The sequence below is a fragment of the Sipha flava genome, unplaced genomic scaffold, assembly GCF_003268045.1.
Source record: "Sipha flava isolate LNK unplaced genomic scaffold, YSA_version1 65_pilon_pilon, whole genome shotgun sequence".
Taxonomy (NCBI): Eukaryota; Metazoa; Arthropoda; class Insecta; order Hemiptera; family Aphididae; genus Sipha; species Sipha flava.
The window spans coordinates 1,800,291-1,823,851 of NW_020273605.1; the positions used below are offsets into that span (position 1 = coordinate 1,800,291).

At 36.3% G+C, this 23,561-nt stretch overlaps 2 protein-coding genes across 2 annotated transcripts; one reads left to right on the forward strand and one right to left on the reverse strand.

Moving 5' to 3' along the window:
* Positions 1–7,735: 7,735 nt before the first annotated feature.
* LOC112691679 lies at positions 7,736–12,639 on the reverse strand. The gene is made up of 3 exons (XM_025566030.1): positions 12,469–12,639; positions 12,205–12,337; positions 7,736–7,917 (listed from the first exon to the last, which is right to left on the reverse strand). Exons 1-3 carry the CDS (start codon positions 12,617–12,619, stop codon positions 7,884–7,886), a joined length of 318 nt encoding a protein of 105 aa, XP_025421815.1. The 5' UTR covers positions 12,620–12,639; the 3' UTR covers positions 7,736–7,883.
* A 245-nt stretch (positions 12,640–12,884) lies between these two features.
* LOC112691680 lies at positions 12,885–22,137 on the forward strand. The gene is made up of 2 exons (XM_025566031.1): positions 12,885–13,023; positions 21,714–22,137. The coding sequence occupies exons 1-2, from the start codon at positions 12,904–12,906 to the stop codon at positions 21,894–21,896; spliced, it is 303 nt and encodes a 100-aa protein (XP_025421816.1). The 5' UTR covers positions 12,885–12,903; the 3' UTR covers positions 21,897–22,137.
* Positions 22,138–23,561: the final 1,424 nt, after the last annotated feature.

Sequence of the window (23,561 nt, forward strand, 5' to 3'; positions counted from 1 at the left end):
TATTTCAGAACACTCGAGCGCGCATTAGTGATACGTTTACGTGTGACACGTGTCTATAAATATCCATTAATACGGTATCGAATCGACGTCGTTTATTAATCCTACGTATCGTAAAGTTTAACGTTAAGTAATCCATTTACGTTTGCGACGGGAATACAAATACAATATTTTTTTTCATTTTTTTTTTTTTTTTTCGATCAAGTGCAAATAATAACGTTTACCGGTAAAACGGCTGTAACCACGTCGTGTCCACCGTCAACAAATTAGTGGCTTTCGACGAATAATGTGAACTTTTACAACTATATTTCCTGAGCAAATTATAATGAATTCACGTGATGTATGAATCCGGAAGTTTTTTGTTATAAGAAAATAGTGCATTTTTTATTTCTTTTGTATCCTTGAATATTTACTTCATTTTTGTAGCATGGTTTCACTCAACAATTAATGAAATTAACATTAAAATATACTTTTATTTTATAGTTTCACTACACGACCCTAGCTCCTTCAGCGTGGCACGGACACCAGTAATAATTAATGCTCGGATAATTATGAAATTGCGTATTTTTTTATATTCAACCAATTTCACGCCAACCCAGATACAGATTTTATTCCAATGCTATTTTTATACTGCATATTTTTACATATTCTATGGCGTTTAAGAATATAATTTCGTATTTTAGTACATTTTCGAACTTATTTAAAATCAATTTGAATTAACCATGTACAAAGTATTTAGAAGTACGTATTTACAGCAACGACACAATTTTTATTTCGTATTTTTCAAATCTGCTCTATAAACATTAATAGATATAGAAAGAAGTTTTTCGCGTTACAAAAAGTTACTTTCTAACAACAGACACAGTTACTACAACTTAGTCAGCATATAAAAAATTTAAAAAAATAATTTTTTTGTAAAGCTGTGTCTATCTACTTAATTTTATTATTACTTTTTGGGTTGTTGATATTTCAAGGTAAAATAGGTTTTTATTCGATCGTATTTCGGTAGTTTCTTTTAGCATATTTTTTAATTATAAGTGCATACTTCGATTGTATAATTAATAATGTTTTAGTGCATAAATGCGTACATTTTACAGTGATTTTCAAACGCAATAAAATCTGATGTCTAGTAATAATGATATTTAAATGTGGGCGAATTAATAAGCAAACAAATATCTTAATACGCTCTACGTTAATAATACGTTCGAATCGCATAGAACAGTACGTAATATATATAATAATCGATGCGTGTCCGGTCGTGTCCACAAAAAAAGTACGTCGGGCGTAGACCTGCGATGCATCTGGTTACCTACACTAATAATATTGTATAATAATACGTGCAACGGATTAATCTCGAATTAAAAAAAAAAAGTCTCACAGTACTTAATCGTACGGTAACCCTGAAAGAAGCTCACTCGCTGCTGGCTACAACGCTGTGCGTTCGAACATCTGAATGTGATTTTCATACGAAAACGAGTGCGAACTCTTCGTTTGTAACATACGACGAAAGCTCACACTGCGATGTGTTTAAGTTCGAATGCAGTCGACGAATTCGGTGTGAACAATAATAATACGTTCTTCGTCGAACGATTAACGTCGACTGAGTGTTGTAATCATAGGCGAAACTACTGTTAAGGCCAGTCGGGCTCGACCTAATACTGGCTGCACATCGTACTGACTCAGGAGTGAACGGAATTTAAAATTGAAAACTTCCGCGTTTAAAATGCCTACAGTGTTCTGTTTAAATAAATATATGCGCATGTAATGCGACCGCTCGTATCCTACTGCATTTATACTTATACTTTATCTATTTAACATATTTATCATTCGGTCTGTCCTAATAAATTTGTCTAGTTCCGCCTGTGCATATGTACTATACATGTACTATTACTTGCATAAAACGTTCTGAAAAAATGTATTGTTATGGAGCAAATACAATCGTAAGCTTGTCGATATGGTCACTATCGTGAGGAATGAAAAAAATACATACAATTTTATACGATATTTTTCGCAGTTTTTAGTTTTAATATTATACTTTTTTTCAACATCGGTTTTTAGAGAATTATAACATTTCGGACCAGCGTAGTCCGAAAATTGTTAGATTAAATGTTTTATTCATATGCACGTAACAGAAGTTTATACTTCATTTGAATACATAAATATATTTCAACATAAATTGTGAGCAAAATCTTTAAAAAATTCAACCATGCATGTTCGATTAAAACGTTAAACAAATGTAAAACTAAATATTACAGCAACGAAATTCTCCGATTACATTTATAATGAAAATAAACTTTTTCAAATTTAATTTATTTAGTCGCAATTTTTAAATTCCTAATGCAGTTTTTAGAAAAACGCGTACCTTATTACAGAATCCAAAAAAGTTATGCCTGTTCGAAAATAATGGTGTGCTTACGAGTTACGAATCATTCAATATGTGACGAATAGACTAGGGGGAACGTGTTGTACGTGTTCAACTGTGTCGAATACAAGACGGTCACGAAGACGATTCTACGAGGTTACAACAATAGTAATATGGATGGCGAACGTAGTAAAGAAATTAACATAATAATTCCCAAGGTATTGGTATCTATTATCTGTACATTTAGCAGATAATGGAGACGTCCTATTGAAATATGCTTGGAAATGAATCATTAGTGGTGAAAACGTTGTCTACGTCTGTGAATGTTTCGTTTCCGGCGAATCGAAATTAAAAAGGAAATACGAAAAAATATTATGTTGTTGTCACGCTTTAACGGCCTACCAAATAAGTTATTTTATCATCAAGAAAAACATTTTTAATCGAACAACGTCGTAGAGATGCAACGGACAGAAATGGTTTTCCTGACAAATTATCGAATTCAATTGCCTTGCTCTCAATAACGAGTGGTGGACATCGCCGGTATCTACGGTACCTACCGAACACTATGTGGAACGCGGGTAAAGATACCTATTCTGTACCCAAATACGTGGACCGCAGTATCGCGAAACACGCAAAGATATATATTATGTAACAAACGGTGTAATTTACAAACTTAAATTAATATTCACTACTTCTAGCGATGGAACAGTTAAACCTGTAAAAATATAATAATTTCCAAATATGTTTTTACAAACGGGTGAATTACACGTTACGAATAACGTAAAAATTCAATTGCATTCTAAGTTTTTTTTTATAATTTTATTCTATTTTTTATTTTAAAAATAATACGTAATAAGCATTTTTTAATGAATTTTTTTTTCAAAACGAACGATGAACGGCCGTCTAAACAACAACGTATATTTTAATATTCATATATTTATAAATCGCGCGGAGACCGTTAAAGTCTTGACGGAATTCTTCATTTTTTCTCTCCCGAGAATCTTGTTTGCTGAGATTTGGTTTTTTTAATTTTATTTTAAATTTTTTTTTTACTCCAAAAAAGCGAGAAAAAAATTAGAAATCTCTCTCAAATATTTACACTGGCGCCGCGGTAGTAAACATACCATTATTTGTTGGATACGACGACCACTTTTTTGGTTTGCCTACTGCCTGCACTTCAACAGGGAACCATGTTTCTACGAGCGATCGCAACATTACAAAATGTATTCGTAGCAAATGAATACCGAATTCTTGTGACCTCCGCGAATCGATTTCGTACGTTCGTCCGAGCATTTGACGGCGACGATGGCTTTTGTTCGTCGCACGATTTCGTTCACATTACAACAGTACTCGATAACGGGGGCGGATTGACGCACGTGCCGATGTGTTGAACGCCGGCCGGGCCTTTTCGTGTCAGGACCGTTTGTTTTTGATTTGGCCCGACAAAATAAATCTTTACAATAACAGTAACGAAATCGATAAAGCCAAATTTAAACTGTGTGAAACACAATGTACATAAAGTGCAGTTGGATATTTTTCTGTTATACACGCTTGTACACCTTTAAATTTGCCACTCATCGCTACAGCCCCATCGTAGCTTTACCCACGTAAATAATTTAAGTTAATACCACATCTATTCAGTGTTGTTAAAAGTATATCAGCTAAATGTTGACCCGAAGTTGATTCTACTATTACAAATTTTAAAAATTATTCAACTATTTTAAAAATGTTTTTATCGATTGACTCAGTACATCTTACACACAATGAAAATTATTCAATAGAGAAAATATCAGATGTTTCGTCTGCGTGTACGGTAAAACATTTAGCATTGTTAACTTCAGTTAAAATAATTTCATCACAAGCATCTATTAAATGGTTTTGAATATTCGTAGAATTTTTTCCACAAGTCACTAAATGTTGTTTTAAATTTGTGTCCCCTGAATCGATTCGTGCTCTAAGCAACGTTCTAAAATTACCTTCGTTGCTTTCAAATTAAAAGTTCCATAATCTCGATGTGCTCTAAGTGGTAGATATTGTCGTCCACACAAAATAATTGTTTTTATTATAGATTTAAGTTTATCTTGATTTCCTAATGCCTTTTGGTGATGAACTTTGTCAATTTGTTTATCAATCGATACTATTTTTCCTGACATAACATCCATAAAATGGTCTGCTTTTAAATTAGCTTCCTTACGATAGTTTACATTTCCATGTTTTTCGAATTTTTCTAAGCCCTTTTTCCAATTATTGTACCCCTTTTTTACAAATGTTTGAAGTGATTGGTTGAAACTATTACCAGCCTCAGCAGGTGAAAATAATACGCAAAAAACATTATCTTCAATTTTTTAATATGTTAGCCATTTGTATTTAATTAACTAAAATATATTAAAATCCTATTTTGATTGCCAATTTGTTGTTTAGGAAAATTAAAATTATTATTGGGGACCCACACATTTTGTACAACTTGAATTATTTCGTTATCGTTGAGTTTTTTATCGACAAATAATGTTGTCTTAAGAAGAAAAATTTTCTTAATTACCAACAATATCAGATGTTGATGGCGAAACAATTAGTTCTTGAGAATTGGGTGTTTCATTGATTTTTGAAATTTTTGATTTAATACTAATATAGTTGTGTAGAGTACTACTACTACTAGTACCAGCTGGTTTGCGTTTTTGACTCATTTTGACTCAGCTTTTTTTACACAGAGACACACAGAGTACTATAGCGTATTCAACACAACGCTATATTGTACTCGACAAAAGATTCACACGTTTAAAAATTCGTCGATTCAATTTATTTATAGTTCTAATATTGTTACACGCACGCAGGAGAACAATATAATGAACTATTGCGACTCAAAAGGATTAACTGCGACACGCGTCGTAACGTGTACAATTCAATAGAATACATTCTACGAATATAATACTACATTTATTATGTTACACATCTGCTGTAGACGTTGTGAGTTTTTTTTTCCTGCCGTCTATTTGTGTTTCCTTTTTTCGAGACATATGAGTTGGCCATGATTTAACGACCTATTTCGGCATGACGTCACATTGGTTATTTTTAAGTGCACCAAAATGAGAGCAGCTCGTAGAATTTGAGTCTCAATCAGCAAAAGATCTCGACAATTCGGATCGAATAATTAATAGAATTCTTCTAAGATGAACCGTGAGTTATGTGTTTAACGTAACATATCTCGAAACGATCGTTTGATTATGTTAATGTGTACGAGTAGTACCTTCTGATGCGTACAGCATGTTTATAACTGAAAAATATGTCTTAGATTCGATGTTTTCACAAAACTCCGTGACAATATTATGCTATTTACATTCTATTCAGTTGACCCTTCAGCCCGTCAGAAATAGTTCAACATTGCATGCATGTACAATTATGTGTCTTAACTGTATAACAAATAGATAACCTTATACTTTTTCAAGTCGAATGATATAGAAGACAGCAAATAGTTCAACAACGCAACGGGTTACAAAAGAACGTGTGAAGTTATTGGATCTTTTTTAATACATTCTATTCGTAATGCACCGTAACCGATGTAATTTTATTTATCCATAATATATTCGTTGGTAAAATATAATCGTAGCAAAAATAATGCACGAAAATACTGAAAGTTGCCTACAAGCATTCATCTTTTTCCCCTAGTCGGAAATAGTGTTTTGCCTTTGCGATCGAATGTAAAAAAAACCGAATGCAAAAACTGGTAACAATGAAGTGTTAATATATCTGAAAAAAAAATGTGCAAAATGAAACTACGGTTCGTCGTACAAGTAGTTGTAATGGACACTTGATGAATAATCTGTTGATTACAGTTAACAATATTTTACATTTCTGTCGTAATTGAACGTCAACTCATGTATACGTTAAACAGATGACTACCTAAAACGCAATGTGATAAAATAGTATTTGTTTTTCTCCTTCTGCCATAACCATAAAAAGTTCGATAAAAATATTATTTATGCATGGACGCATAGTTCACGACTGTATACGGTTAATATTTTACATAATGTATACGGTCCGCGACTTAATTACGTATTTTCGTGCGTCGCAGTCTGAAACATTGACGGCAAACCTGTTGCGTTTCGACACAACCGGGTGTGCCAGAGACGACTAAACCTTTGAAGGCCACGAAATGTTTCCGGTCTTCAAACTCGAGTAGCCTTCATCGCAAGAGTCCGACTCCAAGAACCTGCAACGTCAAATGTTTTAAGGACGTCCTGTCGAACCGCGGGCTATTTTTTTTTATCGATGAATCTCGACTTTCTCGACCCGCGATCAAACCGACCGATCAATCCGATGGTTGGTGACGATCAACGGTTACCGCCGGCGAATCGACAAACAATCGATCTCGTTTCCCTCGTCCGAAACGATTCAAAACGCGTATAATGTCACGTTCGTTTTCGACCACCGCAGTGGCCGACGTCGGCAATCGACCAATCGCTGACGTGTCACAAACTATTATTTTCTGAAAAACTCGCGTGGACGTTTACCAATTTATTTGCTCGCGATGTTCGTTTTACCTCAGGGTTGCAAGTCCGAGTTTTCAAAAAAAAAAAAAAAAGTAACTTCAACTTCAACGCAAGCCCACGCGTGTACATCGCCATCAGTGCAACTTAAACCAACAACCATTCGTATCCATACCACGTCGGTAACTAATAATCCGCACGACGTAATCGATATGACATTAGAGTGCACATCGAACCGTTGATAAATCATGTGCGCCGATAAATCGAGACCAAAGACGATTCCAACGTGAACGCAACGATATCGTTGTTCGCACACCGATGACCTCTTGCGAAAAACGTCGATCGAAATCCGACGTCCATGGACCCGGAGTAGAACCTTTTCGCGTATTCGTCGTACGTTCGTTTTGCCGGTGGATTCGTCACCGTCACTGAAAAAACATATTCAAGGATTAACGTGGGTCGGAAGGGGCGCTAGGAGACTTGGTCACCCTGCCTGTCACAGCTCTTGCAAAACGTCCCTTTTAACGTTTCTCTGAAAAGTTTACCGAAACGCTAAACCGTTCGTTAAAAATAATCGTAGGCGACAAGACAGTTGAAAAATTAGCTTCACTCGATGTCTCATCAAGTGACATTGAACAGTGTTCAAAAAAAACTTGTATTAAACGTAAAATTATAAAGGATATACTTATATATATACAGGTTTTTTTAAAAAAAAATTTATTTTTATTTTATTAATATATATTTACAATCAGTAATCGAATACACTAAGTTAGTGATTTACAAGTCTATGCATTTTTAAAACGCACCAATAATTGCTGGTGAATGAAATTGTTCACTAACAACGTCTTGGTAAACGTATTGGTAATTAATTATTTGATAATTTTGTGGGAACACGTGGAACGCTGAGAATGATACATAGATCAGAGTTTTCCCTGTCCTCGCTCGCCACTTACAACCTTGAACGTACCTGTGTACCATCTGTACCGTTGCGATGCGTGAGTGGCCTTAACGAGAACACTTATCGTCGTACAGGCACGGCATCAAGGAAGGACAAGGAAATGCTCTAGCCCCTCCCTGAAAAATATGTACGATTTGATAGAGTCATAATAAATTATTTTTAAAAAAGCTACATCAAACAATTTATGATACATAATTTTTAAAAATTCGTAATTCATGTAAACACTTTCGTATTCTCGAATATTTGTGTTTTAAGTTTTTAGATAGACCCTGAATCGTGTATATATTTTACTTATTTGCTTATGATTTATTACCATTTGTTCGTGTTCGTATGTCACGGAAATAACAACAGCTACATTATGTGATACGTTACGAAAACATTTATATTTTTTATGTAAATAACCTCGGTATTTGGTAAAAAAAAACTTTAGCCCGCGTGAAAAAAAAAAATATGTCCCACTCTGCCCCACCCCTGGAAAAAAAATTATTTTGCCGTACCAGAGCATATTTTAACTTACAAAGTACGTGGCACTAGTGCCCCCCCCCCCCCCCCAGTGATAGTTGAATGCTACCCAGTGGTGGGTGATCCGACCAACACATTTTCATGACGACCCTAGTGACAGGAGTTGATTTTTCCTGTACGTTGCTCTGCGGAAGAACACCACGTCCTAACAAACTCCGATGTTAGACGATTTTATTGAAATACCAAATCGCTTAAAATATGTTCTGCTCCGTACCGGGTGCGAACGACGCGCGGTGCGGCCGCGCGGAACAGTCAATGGCCTCGGAGAAACGTCCATCACCGGAAAGCGGTAAACCCGCGGTACACGACGAAAATACATGCGATAAAGCTACCGTGCACGAGATCAATGAGATCGTCGATGTAACGGTATGCCAGTGATATTTTAATATCGGTACCGACCGGCGCAATGCGAATCCGATTCGTTTTGAACGTTACCAAAGTGTTTCATCATCCGCGTCCGTCGTCTGTCCAACGATTTATTACGATCGACTCCACACGACCCGTAGTGAGGGGCTACGAATTGATTTGGACATCCGGAGCCCAGCAGTGGTATCGAAACGGCGACCGTGAGCGACGGACAGGGTCGAGGATTTACGACTGAATGGTTTCGCGAGGAATTCAAATAATTTTTTTCGGAACCTCTATCGCGCGCTTTTACGGTGACGGTTCGAATCGGTCCCTGAATACACGATCTCTCCGACGAAGTCCATTATTGTTTACTTGTTGTTTTTGTTTAATGTTTCAATTGTTATTCTGACTTTTCAATGCGTTTAACAGAATAACGCAGAACGCGAAAGCACTTTTTTTTATTGAACCCAAGTCCCTCGAATTCGTTTTGCCTTAGTTCGAAGTCCTTTCTGCGAAATTTAAAAACCTGTTGTTGCTCGTAAAATAATGAGTTTAGCGGTTTTAACTTTAATCCGCTGCAAGCAGAGCTTGGACAATGCCCAGGGCTTCGCGCATTTTGCTTAAACTTGAGGCCTCGCGTTTAAAAAGTGTAGTAGAATTGGTTTTAAGAACTGTTTTATTTTCGTAGCATTTAGATTGTGCGTTTTATATAATTGGTAAATATCAAAAGTAAATGTCAAAATAACCAATAACAACATTTTCACAATCGCAACACACGTATTATGCTAATATCATGTTATGACGACATTATTAATAATTGAACGATAGAATAACATTATAACAGTGAATTATATTACAATATCATACTCACTATCAGCCCACGTGTACTAAAAACAAAAAGTAGCAATCACTGGTATCTCAGTATCTAAATAGTAATTTGTGATTACTTTGGAATCACTGTGAAAAAATCACTACAACTGCAATTTCATGTCACCATTAGTTTTTAGTGTGCACACAGTTTACTGTTGTCATCGGGCGTGGTTAATAAATTGTATTATGAACGGTCGATCACGTGATAGTCAACAGTTTAAGAGTGGTGTTGAAAAACGAAAATATCAAATTACTAAACAACATCGACATGAACATCAAAAAACCACTTTATTCGAATGTTTAAAAATTACCGGTATGACAAATAATTATAGATAAATAACAATATAGCCAAGAGTGGTCAAATTGAAAGCAAATACCTATAGAAACGCAAACTTCCGATCGAGTGATAGTGACGATGTTAATTCTGAAAAAGTGGAAGTTAAATCCAGTTATAGCGATAGTCATGAATACGAAAACGTGCAACTAGAACCAGATGAACAAAAAAATTTAAGTTTGATGAACAAAATAATTTGTTACTGTATTTTTTTACTTTAATTTTTATTTTATTATATTTAAGAAAATATGTACAGATATGGAAAGTGTCGATTAATGAGTTATAGATGAGTACATAAAAAGAAAAAAAAATGTTATTCAAGTGTATTGTAAAACTATTTTATTTTCTTCGACTGGATTATACATATACATTTGATAACAAAAATAATAATACAACCCTTATTTTAAATTGTAATTCAATTAGTAAGGTTCCTACCCAATTGTTTGTGTGAACTACTGATGTCTTTATACGGTTATGGTTAATGGCTAAAAGGTTTTACAAGTGTTTTTGCCCTGGGCCTCGCCTAAATCCAAAGGACGGCTCCGCCCGTAAGGGTAAAACCGTTTCCATGAAAGTAGGAGGTATTCCGCCACATATATGCTGTTTTACGTTCGTACTAGAGCTCTTAAAACACGTGTCACGGAATTCACGTGTACACGTGAAATACATGTTTATCCAAAATATATATCCATTTTTACAATGGTAAAATTAGTAATTTTGTGTTATACACTTGAAGTTTTAATAAAATATTAATAGTACAGTATTAAGTTAAGGATATACGTTTATATTTTGGATTTTACACGTGACACGTGACACGTGAATTCCGTGAATTCACGTGTATTAAGAGCTCTAGTTCGTACACCGCAGTAACGTGTACGTCGAGAAAAACTATACGCGAAGAATTAAATTTTTTCCAATCCCGCACGGACTACGCCAACAAACGGCCGATTGAAACAATACGTTTACGTTTATGCGCGCGTAACGCTGTGGGATAGACTGTGTCTATTTTTCGACCGGTGATCCGACAACAGGTAACGTATCCTCCACTCCTAACAGAGTCGTACCCGAAAGATTGATTCTTCGTCGTAAAACTGCGATCGTGGGGATCGCGTTGTTCTTAAATCGTCTGCGCCCCTCGTCACGGCGGGAGTGGGTTCCCGGGTCTCGACCTTCCCCTCGTAATAATAAGAAAAAAAGGTTAAAAAGTCATAAATTACTCGACACGAAGGTGCAAAGAAAAAGAACATTGATTTACATCATGCGGTTGCAAACAACCCTTCGTTTGTATTTATTACAATAATAAAAACAGAATAATATGATCAACCGATTCATAACCGAACGTGTGATTTTTACAACGTTTTAAGATCGCTTATTTTTTTTTTTTTTAGAAAAATATTGATATTTTTCCGTAAAGCTACAACTAACCACGTAAATGTATATGTATTTTATCTGTGCATACATGGATGTGCGCCCCCCACGCGGAGAAACCTGACCCTAACCCGCCCCTGCCGCACGCCTCCGGAGACCGCGGAGTTGAATCGCAATTAATTGCTCGCGACGACCTCCAAGACCAAAACCGGCGGAACGGTCGACGGATGTACGTTTCGCGATCACGGTGAAACACAAAAAAAAAAAATTTAATTAAAAAAATAAAAAAAAATAGGGTCAACTCGTGCTGTTAATCGCTCGCGCGCGGAGTACATAACCGTACGACGACGTTGCGACAATACGCGTACGATCGCGCGTAGTACTTGGAAGTACCGCGAAGTTCGGTGTTTTTTTGGTACCTTTTTTTTATTTTTTTTTTTAACGTTTATTCCGCTTTCAACGACCGCAGCTGTCGTCACGATGGCCGTAACGCTTTGGAGGACATCGGGAACCGTATGCGGTTTTTACGTTCATCTAACGCGCGTGATCGTGTCCGTACCTGCAGCGCACGCACACGCACACACGATGTATTCGTTTTTTTACAGTTGGTTACAACGGCGAAACAGAATTTACCGCGCGCATATGTCGTTTTGATTTCGTTCCCGACCGACCATCTCATTACAAGGCTGCTCGTCGTGACGACCATTAAAGTTTATGTTAGGCCAACGGTTACGGTGACTCTCGACCGAGAATCGGTCGCTGAAGGGTCTACGTTTTTTGTTTTTTTTTTTTTTTTGCTCTCCGATCAATCGTTTCAACCCTACGAGCTCGATTTGTTTCCGCGACGTGCTGCAACTAACGATCGGTCGGTCGTTTTTGCATTCGCTTTCATATCCTTTTGACACGGTATACCCATCGTAAACGCGGTCTGCCTGTTGGTATTTTCCCAATCGGATCTTACGTGATGAACGCCTGTGACCGACGAATCCTCTTTCCTCCGAGCGAAATATCAATCTTCTTCTCGTAATTTCCGCAGCAATGTTCGGTCTTCGGAACAAGTTCTTCGGTTCCTCGTTGCGACGTATCCTCCATTGCTGGCGGTCCGTAACATGGTCCATATAACACAAGATTTACGTTAATATCGTAGAAAAAATAATAATAACATATTTCGAACCGAGTTCGAATATTTTTCTATTCGACTCTTTACTATTAGCTTCGAACTTACCTATATTTTGTGCTGGACCGATTTGACGGTTTGACTGAATTAGCAATATGCCTGGCCTTGGGGCCGTATTAAAATTACGCGCACGGTTATTACCCGAATAACGACAAAAATATCCAACGGGCGTATTCATGACGTATTTTTTGATGTTCATACGTGTTGTTTGTACCGTCGATATTGATTGTTACCAATCAGTTGATACTGTTATTACGACGTGAAAACGTTCGTGTGTACACTCTGGTCGACGGATAAAATTGCACGTTTACGTAGATACACCGTATACATACACGTACTGTTCAACCTTGACGATTCGAACGTACTCGCACGAGTTGGTTAGCACACATTGTTTTGTTCGCGTTTATTACTATCGTCATCGCTTTTATCATTATTACCGTTGTAAATATTATTATTAACATTTTAAACAAATTATTAATTTTAATGTCGCGTGTGTGTGTACGTGTGCACGAACTTTGGTGCTACGGGGCCATACCCGTTTGTGTGAATTTACCCTTTTTACGACCGTTCGCGCACCAAAATACGATTGCGCACAGTTATTTCGTACGTATTTTATCAATTTTAATGTCATTGCTTCTGCGTCGTTGGCTAAACAGATTTATCACCATAGTATTCTGTGCCGATTCGTTTTAAATATTTCGATCGATTTATCAAATCTGTCACATAATCATCCAAAACATTTGTCTAAAAAATGTAATTTATCCATGGTATCTTTTCGCTGAACGTTTATGCTTTTCAATATTGAATTAGAGTTCAAGACCGATTCCGATTGAATTTGCAATACTGCGTCGACGATAACTAGGTACTTACATGTTTGGATGTGGCGAATAAAAACTTTCTACATCTTTTGTCGTCTTTGGATGATCACTTGGCGCTACTTGTCCAAAAAAGATAAAATATTATGTCACCTGTTGATTAATTACAATATAGCGATAAGATGTCAAAAAATATGTTCTGTTTTTATTACAACGTACAGTTTTCAATACACTGCAGTACATGGAGAGAATAATAAATTCATTGTACAAGAAATTACTGCCTCTCTTCGGATTGATATTGTATTTGAACTACGTTCGATTATGCGTAGGTTAAGATTAGTAAACATTTTGATCACATGATGTGTTATGCCGTATAGTCGCAATACACATAAAACAACATTTCGCTGTTGTTTTTAATACATTCGTTTTTAAAACATTAGAGATAGTAATTTACAATCGATAAGCTCAATTGACCCTATTTGATTTTCTTCTCACCCGGCTGGTGTGCGTTATGTTCGAATACTTAAGCATAGGTGTGCATTACAGAACGAGACAATAGGTGTTCGGGTCAATAAGAACATCGCAAGTCGTTTTTTGTAGTTAACTACTGGGTTAGGTTAGTAGAGTAGTTAGGCATCGTTACCGGCACAATCAGAAGTGTTTACGGTCGCATTGCAATTATTTTTATACGGTGCGAACGAGACTGAACGTGGAGGTGCTTTAACCGAGCACCGCTATCGGGTTGTATACACGCGCGTATTTTTATTTTTTATTTTTTTTTTTTATTTTATATTCCCTACCCGAACACGACGACAGACATTGTTCGACTAGATAAAATATAATAAAATGTATTATACGTTCGTGACTCGGTGGAACTTCTACGCGCGGCCACGAAGTCACGACGTTGCGTAGGATTTCCACTTCACTCCCGTTCTTGGTCTCGATTGTTTTCGTACAATCGCCCCGTGGTCAGCGGTGAGCACGGTGTATACGGAAAACATTCATATGTATGCGTGCGCATATGTGTGTGTGTGCGTGTGTGTGCGGTAATGATAGTTTATACTGCAGTGTTCGTTTCGCATATTTTAATGAACCCGAAAACATATCGGTCTACGTTAACGTCATCGTATGCATATCAAGTAGGTGCGCACACAATACGCGTTCGCATAATAAAATACTAATGCACAAACATATATTGTATATAAATAAATACATTTACGACTCATTGTAGACAATCCGTATGCGCAGAGTTCGGTTTCGTTTACACGTTTTACTTTTCAATCTCTACTACGAATTCCGCCATATATCCGTTTGACATAGTGACTGTATAAAATCGAAAGACAAAAAAAAAAAAAAAAACGTTGAATTGACGTCATACGCCTATTGTATATATGATATACTACTATTCGTGTGTTAGATAATGATTTGGTCATAATGACGTCGAGTGAGTATTAGCTAATTAAGGTTTGACCGTTAGACTCTAACGCGCTGATTTTTTCGTTTTATTTATCATATCAAACAATAGCAACAAACAAAAACAAATAAATCATTATTTATATGTTTTTTATATTTAATTCTATTTAAATCGACTTGTTTAGATAATATTTCACTTTTGTTTGTAACAATTTATTACTTCGAAAAGACAAACCAAGTTTCTGGTATCATATTTTTACCGTGTTTCGTTGAGTGTAAACATTAGTGTAAATCATGTAACGGTTTCAAAAACAGTAAATCTGTTCGTGATTCGGTATTTTGAAGAGCAAAGATTATTATAATAAATTGTTGCAAATTACCGATTAGAGAATAATAGTACAAAACCATTTAATCATTACGTAAATGTTCTTAAATCAACTGTTCATACAAAACTGTACAGTTTATTAATATGTTTTATGATAATATTACGATAAATACATTTTTGTCAGTTTTTTTTTATATCTATAATATCATCAATTACTGTTTAATAATAGCACCATACTTACTCATGCGGAAAATAATAAAGCTCAATGCACTATGAATTGCTTCTATACGTAATGCAGTAATCATTACGGTCGTCGTATAAAAAAAAAATTAAATAAAAATATTAAGACGTTTATCAACAGAGAATTCAAATCAATCAAAAGATAAATGAGACAGTTATATAATTTCTGAAACCCTCATCAAAGGATGCCATTTATATTTTTATGATGACATCACATTGTGTAGAAAAATATACTAAACAACATATATATTATACTCAGTACGTGCGCAGCAGTTTTCGAATTTTTATGTGGTCTGAGTTTTTCTACGGAATACCATAGTTTTACGCCATAAAACGGTAACTGCGAATCGAACACATTCTAATACGCTTAATGGTTTCACTGTACACGTCATACGTGATCGCGACTCAAAGTCTGCTCTTCACGAATGGATTCAGGTACCGTTTAACCACGTCAATTCGAACTTTTCCGATCACTGTCCAAACCGTTCGGTATTTGTTTGACGTTCTCTCAAGACCACCACTACATAGATCCTATTCCTTCAGGTCGCCCTTGATCTGCACACTGGTCCAAAACTTGAACTCCGGAGATTGCAAAGAATGACCCGGCCGCGATCTAACTAAACAGTGACGTTTTACCTTCATTACCGGTTTCACCTCCAAACATTCAGATCGATCGGTCTCGGTGATCGATCCCCGCAGCTCAGCACCACCACTCCGTTCTTCCGTTCATCGACATATTTTTACCGAATGCGATTCGTGCATGAAATTCCAGCCCACTTTCACCGTGGATTTATCCTGTGCCGGTCCTTGGCGACAAGTCCTTCAAGACGTTCTAGCGACGAGTCGATCACGTCGTCCGTTGAACGCCTTAAGCTGACGCGTGCTTGGTCTCCGCAACCCTTCCATTCCAGCTGGACGCTTTCAATCCTGAACGACAATCCTTTAGCTCTGCCGCGGTCGACAACACCACTGCGTATCCAGACTTCCGACGACTACTCCGAATTATTTCAGGACATGATGGAGGACACGGTTGCGGACGAGTGTACCGTTGTCGTCTCGCGAACTTCAGCCTCGTCAGTCTTCTCGTACTGGTCGTCGTTGTCGATACTGATGTCGTTCCATATAAAACCACTCCTTATGACTGCCCGGTAAATCCGGTAAAATCCATATCTTTATCTCGTTCGCACGCCTACTGACTACACCGTTATGCTATTATAGTACACGTAGAGCTTAACGTTTTCGGGCACAGCCGAGTCGAATGGTAAACAATAAGTCGAACAACGATAACGCGTGGGCGGTTAGGCGAGCTTAGTTGCAGCGCGTAGGGGTTAACACTCGGTCTTGATGACCATACGCTTGTACCTACGGTCGGTTATCGGTCCGTGATTATATTCAACGATAACGGATTGTTCTGTGGTTCCCAATGGTATTATACACATATCAATCGAATCAATCGAAAAAATTTAAAACGCACTCTTAAGAAGTAATAAAAAAAAAAAAAAAATGCCTATGATCATTTGTCGTACCGTGAAAATGTAAATGCCCGTGTAAAGTTCACACGAACAATTTATGATTTAATTGAATTTTGTTTCGTTATTGAAGATCGAATGTAGAATTTCTCGGTCGTTGGTGAAAAAAAAAAAATCTGTTAACATAGCACCGTAATAGTTGTTCCGAATATCCCGCATAGCTCGTCGTCGACTTGGTTTGGTGAAATACGATTGCGCAATCATGCCGACCGGCCGAACGTTTTGAAAGACATTACGGACATTACACAGGAATTCGGTGATTGCCGTTCGAAAATATCCAATAAAATTGTTATTCCGAACGCTTTGTACGCACGTTTACACAAAACCCGTTCTGCGCCTAAGTACGGTTTTCGTCCACTTCATGGTATCGTCTGCGAATAGCGTTAAACGTATTTTTTCGATGGTCGCCTACCACCCGTAGGCACATATACGGCACAGCTTGCGTGCAGTCTTCAAGCACAACCGTTTACCGACCGCTAACAGGATCGGCGAGTTAAGTTTTTCGCAACTCCCGAGCGAGGCACAGCTCGCAGTTGATTTACCGATCGGTCCGATGACTTGTGCGGTTCGAACGATTCCATTGTGATCGTTCGGTTTTTACAATACTGTTTTTATTGCGGCCCAACTGAACGGGTCGCGGAGTATGGTACATTTGAATAAACCGTTTCGCAGGAAAGGCGCAAAACAAAACGCGCGTGCATTACGGACGTAACAATAATAATGTTCTAGGAAATCGTTCCGAATAAATTGAATAGTATTTCTGTGTGCGTTGAATACCACAAAGCTGTGTGCGTTGGTAAACACACGACCGTTCCGTACGAAGAAAACCGAATGTTGTATAACACGTCCGTACGTATTGGTTTTAATAATGAAACGTTACGGTAATATGCATGTTTGTTTTACGTTTACACCGATCGTTTATTTTTTTTTTTTTTTAAAAAAAATAAAATAAAAAAAAGAGGCTCCGACAAATTCCTCTGTAACATAACGTACGATGTACAGTTACTAAGAATGTTACCGTTATTTTTTGAGGACAGTTTTATACACGTGCCCGTACCATATAATTACCGAAATAATACTCGACTAAAAAAAAAAAAAATACAATATTACGGAAACGGATCGCTTTATAGAAGCTCGAGTTATTAAACATATATATAATAATACGATTGATACGGAAGCAAAACCATAACATTTATTTTTTTTTTTTTTTAACAATTATTCGCGTGAAATGTTCACGTATTGCCGTAGAACCGCAACAATACGTTTGAGATCGTCTGGTCGTCGGTGGAAAACATTACGTTTACGTGAACTGTTGTTTCTCACTTAACTGCGACACTTCACTGGAGGATTCGGGTAGGGGAAGGAATCGGAATGGCAAATAGCGATCGGCAAACAACGAGAGAGCACATGCAAAATACACATGCAGCACTCCGGTCGGAAAGCCAAAAGGAAACGTAACGCGCATGGACGCAACTAGAGCCCAAATATCGGGGGTGCTGAAATTGCTGAAAATAAAATTAAACGGTATTCAACTGTAATTACTATAGATTATATAGATCTGTAAAAAAATAAGTCAGGATGCTACATTTGAACTCGGGTGTCCTTAAAACCCTATTGCGCCCCCCCTAATTGGGCCTGTGGTAACGCGTGAGAAACAACGCGCACACGAAACTGTCGAAAAGTCGGTGGGATCGCGAAACGAATGGTTTTCCATCGATAAAAATGTGCAGTCGCGCGCGCGCTCAGAAAAATAACGGAAGGCCTACGGTTTTCGGTCCGCCCAGTCCTGCAATAATGACACAATTTCTTTATATTGCACGTGAAGTGAATGCGCGCGACGTTCGTAAAGTTTTTTATCATCATCGTTGTAATATTATATCGTATGCGAGTAGTATTATGAAGAATAAAAAAAAAACAACACGAGTACGTTTTTTTAATTTTTTTTTTTTTGGAATCCGTTTCCGGTTCTGAATTTAAATTATTATATTATTGTTTATTTATTTTTTTTGTTCTCTACCCGCCGAACGATGTACCATCTTACGAATATTGTATTCTAATTATTGCAGTTGTTATTCGATGCAGTGGCGTCATTTCAATTTTTTTAAATTTTTTTTTTAATACGCATGGCGTATAGAACGGGTCACCAAGCCTATTTAAAATTTTCAACACAACAAAAATAAAATAATCCGCATACTTTCAAGCAATAATAATTATTGTTGAAGACGACGAACAAGTATAATAATACCTACTATACGATGGATTAGTAGAACAATTTTACAAATCCATCTAATAGTAGATATTATTATATTTCTTCTTCTTCTTCAGTAATCTAAGCCACTAAGACCATCTTGACATATATCCTTGCCTCAAGTTTTCGAGATCCGGTGTTACGTTATTATATTTACAATAAATAAAGCATAAAATAACTAACGAAAACTTTTTTGAGTGAGCACTGGTGTTTATTATATATTTATTTTTTTTTGTTAACTATTTTTTAGGTAGTAAATATGGTTTAAAAGTCTGATCTAGCAGTTCTATGGAAAGTGCGTATAAATTGTTTTAAATGACGTTTTTCTCTCAATGGTTTTTCTAAGCGTGAGGAAAAACTGTTGAAAAATTGAGAAAAAATAGTAAAATTTGTCAAAAACAACTTTTTCGCTAAATCGTTTTTCGTTATGTAGTCATAACTCCAAAAGTAATATTACTAAAAAAATGTTAAAATTTTTACCATTTATTAATTAAATATAATAATAATAATGGTATTTACGAAATCATATGATTAAGAAAATCAGTAAAACAAGAGGTGATGATAAATATTATACAATAGCGTTTATTAGTTACAGATATATTTTTTGTCAATATTTAGGAGAATACCGATACATCTTCATGCTTACAAACTTATTTACAACTTCATCTATATTATATCTAAATTGCTTGCAATATATGGTTCTACGTTGATAACCATCAAATCATTTAATCTATCATGGCCCGTTGTCAAGCGCAAAAAAGCTTTTTACTCATTTTAAGAACGAGATGAATCTTTCATTAGAAGTTGTTGTATTTAAGTAAAGTGAAAATAATCGAATGTAATTTGAGAATTTCAGAAAATGCAGAAGGGAATTTCAATAAAGTAATAATAATTGTTTTGTAGTCGATATGATCGGATTGTTTTGACTACGATTTTGGCTTTATTTATATTAAAATATGCGAAATGTATTAAAAAAATATTCTCAAATAGTGGAAGTTGGATCAAAATATTCTAGACTTAAAAGATTAAAAATAAGGAAAATATTAAAGAGTTGTTAATTTTCATAATTATGAACTGTACCCGTATAAATTAAGTAATGTAATGGCAAATGTTTTTGCTTTTAATTCAGAAAAAAATACAAAATATTTATTTAAAAATAAAATATATCGACCAGTTAAGCGCATCAATTATTCAGGCCAATCGATTTATAAAGTGGGACAAATGACTACAGCATTAGATTTTAAATTTATTGCAAATTTATACGCTGTGCGGTCCAAATGGCGCCACTGATATTTTGTAGCTGTAAGAAAAATCTTAACGCCACGTGAACGATAATCATATGCATATATTATTGGAACGATGTATTAAACTCTACCTAATATCGACCTAGAACCGGACACGACGTATTTCTACGAACAATTAATTTGCCACGTCCCTCGCGCTATGACGGGCAGAACCACGATTACAAATCGATCGGAGCAGACGTTCTCTTGTCGGCGAATAGGAATAGATTATCGGTTATCGTATTCGTACAACAGTAATATGCGTTCGAGCGGAATACGCTCTGTTCGAATCGATCGAATCCAAATGAGAATAAATCATCCGTGCTTATTATTACAGCAAAAAGGTTTCTAACGAAAATTTCAACGTTTCCGTGTCGATGAGAAAATTCGTTTTATTTTTTATTTTTACATCAAAGGAATGCGCAAAATTGACCTCTTCCGCTGGCCGCCGTTCGGTGCCCACTGGCGTGTGTTTAGAAATGTTTGCAACTCGAACTTAAAAGTTAATCAGCTTAATCACGTTTTCGGATCAATGCTGTAAGAGCTAAACATTTCGGTATTCTCGGTCTCCTAACGTATTTTGAACAAAAAAAAATTAATATAATATCACCTGAGCCATTTCAAATGTATTCGATAATCTGTTCTTTGTGTAAAAACCATAATAAATTTTAAAAATTTTAAAATATTAATAAAGTATCCTTACCGAGTAACAGAATCCGAGTGAACGATTGGACTCGGATGTTCGTTATCACCGTGATAGGTATTTTTTTTCGTTTTATTTTTTGTGTTTGTCCATCACGGCCGGAAGGATTGCTCCGATCATTATTCACAGGGCACACATTTGGGAAGTGATTTTTTCGAACCTCTCAACAGAATACACATAACGACCGTAGAGACTTGCGATTCTCGTCGAATACTAACTTTCGAACATCGTTTCCGAGAAACTGTACAGTTTTCCGAAAAAAACGTTTCCACTGTAATCGTGTCGTTGACGTGCCTCTTAGTTTTTCTAATACTGGTTGCGATGAATTCATAAATACACCTATGTACGACGTACCGGTAACCGTGACGGACGCGACGCGGACGTACTGCTCGCACACGATGTTTCCCGTGTTCAGAAACCGGAAAACGAAACGTGCGCCGAAATATAATCGTAATAGTAACAACAAAATCTCAAACGGTGTGCATCGCGCGTCTGTGCTAACAGGTGGTAGTCGTCAGTGGCGCCGAATGAAATCGAAACTACCAGTTCAAGTGATTAGATTGACCCACCCGGCCCTTCCAGTTTATCATCTTTTCAAATTTCCATTTTTTTCAAGCATCTGTAAACAATAATACAAAAAATAATACATTAATATTGCATTTGCCAAGTTGTATATGAAATAATTAATTTGATGAATTTCATCATTTTTTTTTTTTTTAAACGTTCCAATTTTCTAGGCAGTTCAGTTAAACTACCCGGAGTACGTGTTCGGCCCCATTGATGGTCGTGATGATGGTAATGGTGGACTCCGGACGCCGCGTCGTGCACTTCCGTTGTGCAAGGGTTGTCGTACGTCGTTCCGAGCTCGTTTTCTCGCTCCGTACGTCATCATCACGGTTTCACGGCACACAGTTGGTTAAAATCGCATTTGTAGGTGGACAACACTTGCTTTCCAACATTTGGTAAATCTTGATAAATGTTACACAATTATCTCTACCGTAACACGCACCGTTCGATTTGTTGTCGAAAAAAAAATTGATTTATTTCAACGGCAAAGTGATGTTGAAAACGATGTTAGAGACGGAATGAATTCGCGCTATTCACTTGTATTTATTGCGGTGAACATTTAATATAATATCAGTTTTATTTAACGATAGCTGAATTCTGAAAATGGCTACACAATTAGAAATTATGTATTTTTTTTTTATAAAATACTATAGTAGAACAACTATTTAAATGTTAACATAATAAATAACATTATATAACATAATTAAGGGTTAAATGTTATATAAAAATAAATAGGAGTTGTAAAAAATAAATACAATCTAGTACAATATTTTTTTATTCTTTTTATATGAACTTACATACTCTTCGACTATATTATTTTCTTTCAACATTATTTATCTGATTATTTAAAATTTATCACATTTTTTTCTAGGTAATAATTGCATAATTACGAGGAAGGTGTTTGAATTGCTGAGATCTGAAAATATTAATCGTCTATCGCCTAGAACTAAAATGAAATTACACGATTATTTAACGTCAAAACTGCAATTTACCGTAATGGAATAGGTACGTACAAGGCCCGATTAAGCACCTATTAGGCCCCGGAGCTTAAGTTTTATATGGGTACTTTTGACAAAACATGCTATACAAAGCCGCTCGTTAAGCTCGTAGAACGATAATATTTTTTTTTAACTATTTACTTTTTAACTATTTCACAAATTGTCAATTGCATTATAGAATTATAAAATTAATAAATATATAAAACTACTAATTTTAGTATGATAAAAATTTTGTATCGGCTTAAAATTGTTTGGGCCTCTTTCACTTGGGTACTCGAGAGGGCCCCGGGGTTACTGCCACGGCTAGACCCCCTCTTAATCCGGCCTTGGGTACATAGAACGATAAAGTCGATTATAAAATGCATTTATTATAGCACCAAATGAAAAACGGATCGACTATCATCGGAGAACAGTTCGATTAATATATTAAACATGATTGGCTTAACGAGGAAAAACGTTAGTAAAAAAACGAAATCCCGGGATCGAAATTATGGGCAGGCATAAAAAAAAATAAAAATTCGACGAAAGTTACGATAAAACGAAAACAATAAAAGTTCAGGAAACAGTGAATACGTTTAGTGCGACAAAAATCGCAGCATCTCTACGTCAAGTACTTCTCGGACCGACTTGAACAGCATATGTAATTGTTGTTGGACTTTTCTCGTTTTTCTGTCATGTCGTAACTTTCATCGAACAGTTTCTTACGTACGGTGTAAATACGACCGGACACCGGTCGTGCAGGTTCTGACCGAAGAGACGGACGGACGTTCTCGGCCACGACCTCGGAGTCTCCTTCCGTGAGACGTACGTGTGACACACAAACGGTGCCGCTTTACAAACACTGCACGGCGAGCCCGAAGAGTAATGGAAATAATTTATACGAGTGTTAAATAATACGGAGACGCAATAATAAAATAATGTATTCGGAAAAAAAAAATAAATAAAGAAAAAATAACCGGTCGGCTAAATATATCCCACGGAGTAACGTTATTATTAACACACGGTGCATTTGTCGAGAAC

Coding starts and splice junctions, on each gene's coding strand:
- LOC112691680 (XM_025566031.1), top strand. CDS start 12,904: ATGTCGCGTGTGTGTGTACGTGTGCACGAACTTTGGTGCTACGGGGCC. Junction 13,024..21,713: donor CGATTGCGCACAGTTATTTC/GTACGTATTTTA, acceptor CCAATTTTCTAG/GCAGTTCAGTTAAACTACCC.
- LOC112691679 (XM_025566030.1), bottom strand. CDS start 12,619: ATGAACATCAAAAAATACGTCATGAATACGCCCGTTGGATATTTTTGT. Junction 12,338..12,468: donor CGGTCCAGCACAAAATATAG/GTAAGTTCGAAG, acceptor ACGGACCGCCAG/CAATGGAGGATACGTCGCAA. Junction 7,918..12,204: donor CGGTCACAGGCGTTCATCAC/GTAAGATCCGAT, acceptor CATATTTTTCAG/GGAGGGGCTAGAGCATTTCC.